We start from the raw sequence: 7,610 nt of genomic DNA, 5'->3' as shown, positions 1-7,610 counted from the left end.
AAAAAAAAAAGAAATTATCTGGCCTTTAAAAGATTGGGTAGTTTCTTCCTGAAACCATTTGGGCCAGGAGGTTTTTTAGTATGGCAATTTTTTTCTTTCTTTACTTTTTATATTAGTGTTTTTTTTGTTTTTTTGTTTTTTTTTTCTAAGACAGAATTTCTTTCTGTCGCCCAGGCTGGAGTACAATGGCATGGTCTTGGCTCACTACAACCTCTGCCTCCTGGGCTCAAGCGATTCTCCTGCCTCAGCTTCCTGAGTAGCTGGGACTACTATGGGTGTGTGCCACCACGCCCAGCTAATTTTTGTATTTTTAGTAAAGACGGGCTTTCACTGTGTTGGCCAGGCTGGTCTTGAACTCCTGACTTCGTGATCCACCCGCCTCAGCCTCCCAAAGTGCTGGGATTAAAGGTGTGAGCCACTGCACCTGGCCTAGTCCTTTCTTGATTAGGTAAACTAGAGGATTATCTAGTGTTTTTTTGAGAAACACCATTTATTAACTCTAACATTTGTTTCTGCTTTTTTCTTCAATAAAAATTTCTGGAAAAAAAAGTTAAATGGCAGAATTGTTACAATTCAATTGAATCAGCAATTGGGGAAATTCATAGCTTTTCTTTTCTTTTGAGACAGTCTCACTTTGTCACCCAGGCTGAGTGCAGTCTCATGATCACAGCTCACTACAGCCTCAACCTCCTGGCCTCAAGCAATCCTCCCTTCTCAGCCTCTCAAGTATCTGGGATGACAGGCACATGCTACCACTTCCAGCTAATTTATCTTATTAATTTTTAGAGACGTGATCTCACTGTAGCCCAGGATGGTCTCAAACTCCTGGGCTCTAGCGATCCTCTTGCCTCAGCCTCTCAAAGTGTTGGGATTATAGGCATGAGCCACTGTGCCTGGTCATAGCTTTAAATACTTTATGTAAATAACGAGAATAAAAATAAGTGGGCCAGGCTGGACACGGTGGCTCACACCTCTAATCCCAGCACCTTGGGAGGCCAAGGCAGGTGGATCATTTGAGGCCAGGAGTTTCAGACCAGCCTGGCCAACATAGCAAAACCCTCTCTTTACTAAAAATACAAAAATTAGCCAAACATAGCAGGCACCCGTAGTTGCAGCTATTTGGGAGGCTGAGGCAGGAGACTCGCTTGAAGCCAGGAGGCAGAGGTTGCAGTGAGCCGAGATTGCACCATTGCACTCCAGCCTGGGTGACAAGAGCGAGACTTCATCTCAATCAATCAATGAACAAACAAATAAAAGAAAAATTAGCTGGGCATGGTACCAGGCACCTATAATCTCAGCTACTCTGGACGCTGAGGCAAGAGAACTGCTTGAACCAGGAGGTGGAGGTTGCAGTGAGCCAAAATCGCACCATTGCGTTCCAGCCTGGGTGACAAGAGCGAGACACCGTCTAATAAATAAATAAATAAATAATACAAAAATTAGTCAGGCATGGTGGTGGGCACATGTAATCACAGCTACTCAGGAGGTTGAGGCAGAATTGCTTGAACCTGGGAGGCAAAGGTTGCAGTGAGCCAAGATCCCACCACTGCACTCCAGCCTCAGTGACAGTAAGACTGTCTCAAAAAATTAAATAAATAAATAAGTGGGCCAGGCTCGGTGACTCATGCCTGTTGTCCCAGCACTTTGGGAGGCCAAGGCAGGTGGATCACTTGAGGCCAGGAGTTCAAGACCAGCCTGGCCAACATGGCAAAACCCCATTTCCACTAAAAATACAAAAATTAGCTGGGTGTGGTGGCTGGGGCCTGTAGTCCCAGCTACTTGGGAGGGTGAGGCATGGATTCACCTTGAGGCACCAGAATTGCCTTGAACCCAGGAGGTGGAGGTTATAGTGATGAGCCAAGACTGCACCATTGCAATGGAGTGAGACCTTGTCTCAAAATAAATAAATAAATTAAATAAGTGAATTAAATATCCTACTCAAGAAAGAAAGTAAACCAAAAAATGAGAGGAAATAAAGATAAAATTCCCCAAATCCTAGACCTTTATTAAGTCAAATGTTGACAAGATAGAAACCAAGTGCTTGATTATTCCCCTAGCTTTACTCCTGGATTTGGACTGACATGGGATGACAAGATCCTGGAACAACCTTTGGATTCCATGACTTCAGATATGAAGTACAGAGTGACAGTCTCTTCCGGTGGCCCAGGTATCTTAACTACAGATAGCACAGAGGTGTAGTTTTTCTACATGGATCTTCAAAAATAATTTAATATTAGCAATCCATCACGCAGCATGAGGGGCAGCATTTGTGCAGCTGGATTCTGGCTAGTAATTAAAACTATGGGGTGAACCATACCAAAAATGACCTACAGTTACTATAGTTACATGAAAATTATAGCTAAAGCTAAAGCACAATATGCAAAACTCAACAGGGTTATACTAATCTCAGCAAATGTAAGACTGTACGTTTACCAATGTTAAGTATTTAAAGTAGTTTATTTCCTGAAATCTTAGATATCTTCAATTTCAATTTTTATTTGACAGATATTAAAAGCAGACTGGGAAAAATATTTATAATAAATGAAAAGAAAGCATACATAAAATATACAATGACTTGATTTTGTAAAATAAAATATAATATAGCCATATTGTATATACCAAAATGTTGACAGTGATACCAAGTCCTTGGAGGCAAAAATCCCTGTCTTACTCATCTTTATGGTCCCATATTATAGCAGAGTGCTTGGCACAAAGTAGATGTTGAATAACTGTTTATTATAACAATGGAAGTGAATACTTTATGAATGTATGTCTTAAAAAAAAAAAATACCCAGTCAAGTAAATACATGAAATTTTAATGTTTACATCTGAAACATATAAAAGCCTAAAGTCAATACCTAACTAAATTTCTCTTGTGTAATTTCATTATTATAAAATTAAGTCTTTAGTCAAAAATTCAACTCTAAAAATAGGGTCTCAAAAATCACATATCTACATATAATACTAAGACAAGTAAATTGTCAGCCAGGCGCAGTGGCTCACACCTGTAATCCCAGCACTTTGGTAGGCCGAGGCAGGTGGATTGCCTGAGGTCAGGAGTTTGAGACCAGCCTGGTCAACATGGTAAAACCCTGTCACTACAAAAATTAGCCAGGTGTGGTGGCAGGTGCCTGTAGTCCAGCTACTTGGGAGGCTGAGGCAGGAGAACTGCTTGAATCCAGGAGGCGGAGGTTGCAGTGAGCCAAGATCTCGCCACTGTACTCCAGTCTGGGTGACAATAGTGAAACTCCATCTCAAAAAAACAAAAACAAAACAAGTAAACTGTCTTAAGCTGCATCATCATCATCTACTGCAGCATAAATGGCTTGATTCCTCCTCTTAATTTTCTTTCTTTGTTCAGGTTCATGTTCACCACTCAGCCTCTTCAATGGCACCTTGCTTAAGTCCTCTCCATTTCCTGACTCCACAGTCCCACCAGGTTTCCCCTCTCTATCAGTTGTGGAATCCACTGTATCATCAGAAGATACAATCATAGAGCCTGGCAAGATCCTGACATCAGAGAAACTTGCAGAAAAGTCAGAAGCTTGATCAGAAGGTTCTATAGATGGTGTATTCATGTCACTATGTGCACTTACAATACTATCTTCACCTTCTTCTTCATCTAACATTATTTCATCTGGATTAATAGAAGACAGAGCAGATGTGTCTGTATTATATTCACTCCGATCTTCTCCAGAGTCATTACTTTCCACATCATCCTGTTCTTCATCTTCACCACACAAGTGATGTTCTGCCTTGGACTTCTGAAGTCTAATATTGATGTCTGTGATGCCAAGTTGGGCACAAAATTCAGTAGTCTGAGGATTGATCCTATGAATCAGCTGCATTTGTGTCTGTGGTTTGCTAGGATCATAACAAGCAGCTGTTACACTAAAGTTACATGGAACCTTGAGGTCATGATTCAATTTTTCCAATACTTCTTTCATAGCTTCTTCTGTTGCACTATAATCCCACCTATAAAAGTACAAAACAAATAGCTTTTTACATTTTATCAGCTCTAAACAAAAATTGATGAAATCTAATTATAGACTTCAGGTACAAGGATGAAAAATAAGCCATCTATCAAGATTCCATTTTTAAAGTTATAGTTAATTTAGCCAAGGATCATTTAGAAATAAAAATAATTCTTAGAGAAAGCCATCTTTAACTCATACTCCAAAATAATTTTAATGTGTGGACTATATATTTACCATATTTTAGTTTTATGTACACTTATTCACTTATACATTTATTTGAGGTAATGCTCAACAGTCCATTTTTTTTTCTCCTTTAGACGGAAAACCTGAAAACTCTGAATTGTTCTGACACTCATTCAACAATAATTCCCTTGATTAAAAACAAAGATGGAGGCCAGACACAGTGGCTCACGCCTGTAATCCAGCACTTTGGCAGGCTGAGGCAGGTAGGTCACTTGAGCCCAGTCATTTAAGACCAGCCTGGGCAACATGGGAAAGCCCCATCTCTACCAAAAATACCAAAAAAACTAGCTGGGCATGGTGGTGCACGCGTATGGTCCCAGCTGCTCTGGGGGCAGGGGTGGGAGGATCCCTTTAGCCCAGGAGGAGGAGGATGCAGTGAGCCAAGATCCAAGATCACGCCACTGCACTCCAGTTTGGATGACGGAGCTAGACCCTGTTTCAAAATAAAACAAAGATGGGAGTCACAAAAATTAGGCATGCAATGGAAAAAGCAGGTCCTAAATAAGGTCTGACTTACCTTGCATGAAGGCCATTATTTTCAGGCATATTCCATAGGTGCTCAGTCACATTAATAAGATCATTTGTAGCCCTGAGAATAGTGAGCCATTCAATATCATATTCCAAGCAGTCAGGAGCACTGGGGTCATGTTCTATTTCTAATATCTACAGGATGAAATCAATGTTAGGAAATACATATATATTTTTAATAGTCTAAGAACTTTAATATAATTTAATAAAATAAAAAAGAATTTAATTTAAATTTAATTTCAATTAATTTTAAATCAATATATTTAATTTTAAAACAGTAACTAAAATAACCCCAAAGAATTCTCAGAATACATAAATTACAAAGAGCACAAAAAAATTCCAAAAGGAAAATTAATTTTTTTTAAGTCACTGGAAGAGTACAACTATATTATAAAATCACTTCGTTGTATTTACCTGAAGAAAATCTCTATGTGGTAAGCATTTGTCCAAGGCTAAAAATCTGGTTGTTTTGGCTGTCTGTCCTTTATCCTTTTCCTGGGCAATATGAATCATGATTTAAGAAAGAATGTTAAAACAATCACAGGTAATTCGTACACGGAATAGGACAAAAATAATCTTTATTACGCATACCCCTAAGTTGTGTGTCAAAGGAATGACTTGTTACTTTTCCAAAACAAGTGAATTCTATATCCACTTGTGCAATAACAGAAAGGCACTTAACTTCTCGGGCCTTCAATTTCCATACAAAATTCAAAGCAAAAACTAATGATGATGATGATGTTAACTCAAAGCACTGAAAACACATAAATCAAAGCATAAAACCCAAGGATTAAAGATAAACAAAAGAGCTTAAAAGTAAACTGGCAGAACTAAAACTGTACAATTTTTAGAAGAACCCATAGGGGAAAATCTTTCTAACTCTAGGTTAGGCAAAGATTTCTTAGCTATAATACCAAAAACAGATGTGATAATGTCCATAGAATGAACTATTACTCAGCAATAAAAAGGAATGCAATATTGATACAAGCTACAACATGAGTGAATTTCAAAATCAAGCAAATGAAAAAATCAGTTGCCAAAGACTATGTATTTTATGATTCCATTTAAAGAATGTTCAGGAAAGGCAAATCTCTAGAAACACAAAGCAAGTTAGTGGCTGCCTGGGGCTGAGGTAGGAACCAGGACTACCTACAAGCAGGCACAAAGGATCTTTGGGGGTGATTTTCTAAAACTAGAATATGTGATGTTGGCACAACTCTGGAAATTTACTAAAAATCACTGAATTGTTCACTTAAAATGTGTTAATTTTTTTTTTTTTTTGAGACAGTCTTACTCTGTTGCCCAGGTTGGAATGCAGTGGCACAATCTTGGCTCACTGCAACCTCTGCCTCCCAGGCTCAAGTGATTCTCATGTCTCAGCCTCCCAAATAGCTGGGATTACAAGCGTGTGCCAATGTGCCTAGCTAATTTTTGTATTTTTAGTAGAGACAGGGTTTCGCCATGTTGGCCAGACTGGTCTCAAACTCCTGGCCTCAAGTGATCCATCCGCCTTGGCCTCCCAAAGTACTGGGATTACAGGCATGAGCCACAGTGCCCGGCCAAAACATGGTAATTTTATGTTATGTAAATTACACTCCAATAAAGTTATTTTTTTTTAAAGTGAATTGACAGAAACATGGGATTCCCAAACTTGTAGGTCATTTTGGAAAAAGTTAAAAAGTGACCTACTGTAAGCAGCAAGGCACATGGAGGAAGAAACACAAGAAGGCAAGCAATGGTATCTCCTGCTGAGGACCAAGCATCAGTTCAGTTCTGGAGGTACAAGTTGAATATGCCTTATCTGAAATGCCTGGGACCAGAGTGTTTTAAATTTCAGATTTTGGAATATTTTCAGAATACATACTGGTTGAATATCCTTAATCCAAAAATATGAAAATTGTGTTATGTGAGTGCTCAAAAATTTCAGATTCTAGAGCATTTCAGATTTCAGATTTTCAGATTAGGGATGCTCAATCTATACTAAGAAAAATGGAAGGCATGGAGATTACAAGCAGATATTGGTAGCAAAGCAGTTCCAAGGAAAAGTGATCTTTGATGTTGGTAAAGGGGCTAAAATAGAAAGTGGCAGAGTGAGGAGGCTGAGGAGCCAATTACAAAAAGGTCAAACATACCATTAATGCAGAGATACAATGAAAAGAGTAACCTCTCCTTCTCCCAGTGAAACTAGGAAGTCAGAAGAATAAATCCACAATGGAAAGGGGCTACAGAAATATTTTCAGACAAAAGCTTCCAAACTGTGTTTGAGGAACATTGTTGAAGTGTACCTCTAACACAGAAAAGTGTTTGGTTAAGTTTGGGAAGCCTCACATTCTACTCTTGAGAAAGGCAATGCTCATTCGTGCATTAGTGCACTAAAGACACTCAGAAATTCTCTAGATGTCTCCAAGAAGAAATCTGTAACTCTGTTAACCCAGCATTTTCTTTTTTCTTTCTTCCTTTCTTATTATACTTTAAGTTCTGGGGTACACGTGCAGAATGTGCAGGTTTGTTACACAGGTATACACGTGCCATGATGGTTTGCTGCATCCATCACCCCATCATCTACATTAGTTATTTCTCCTAATGTTATCCCTCCCCAATCCCCCTACCCCCTGCTATCCCTCCCCTAGCCCCCCACCTCCCAACAGGCCCGAGTGTGGGATGTGTCCATGTGTTCTCATTGTTCAACACCCACTTATGAGTGAGAACATGCGGGTTTGGTTTTCTGTTCTTGTGTCAGTTTGCTGAGAATGATGGTTTCTAGCTTTATCCATATCCCTGCAAAGGAAATGAACTCGTCCTTTTTTATGGCTGCATAGGATTCCATGGTGTATATATGCCACATTTTCTTTATCCAGTCTA

General features: G+C 39.2%; 1 protein-coding gene across 3 annotated transcripts in view; it reads right to left on the bottom strand.

Moving 5' to 3' along the window:
* Positions 1-7,610, bottom strand: part of DBR1 (debranching RNA lariats 1) — a 24,495-nt gene that overhangs the window by 9,226 nt on the left and 7,659 nt on the right. For 2 of the 3 annotated variants that reach the window (XM_017528247.2, XM_037738379.1), the window contains 3 exons: positions 5,163-5,243; positions 4,738-4,883; positions 2,442-3,975 (listed from right to left, as the gene is read on the bottom strand). In XM_017528247.2, coding sequence (XP_017383736.1) covers positions 3,288-3,975; positions 4,738-4,883; positions 5,163-5,243 — 915 coding nt within the window. In that variant the 3' untranslated portion in view covers positions 2,442-3,287. Of the gene's footprint in view, positions 1-2,441; positions 3,976-4,737; positions 4,884-5,162; positions 5,244-7,610 lie in introns of those variants that run through there. The other variant, XM_017528248.2, reaches the window with a different exon arrangement.

This window comes from Cebus imitator, unplaced genomic scaffold, assembly GCF_001604975.1.
Source record: "Cebus imitator isolate Cc_AM_T3 unplaced genomic scaffold, Cebus_imitator-1.0 Scaffold53, whole genome shotgun sequence".
In the NCBI taxonomy this organism is placed as follows: domain Eukaryota; kingdom Metazoa; phylum Chordata; class Mammalia; order Primates; family Cebidae; genus Cebus; species Cebus imitator.
Note: the sequence above shows the minus strand (reverse complement) of the source record. Positions and strands in the feature narration are given on the sequence as shown.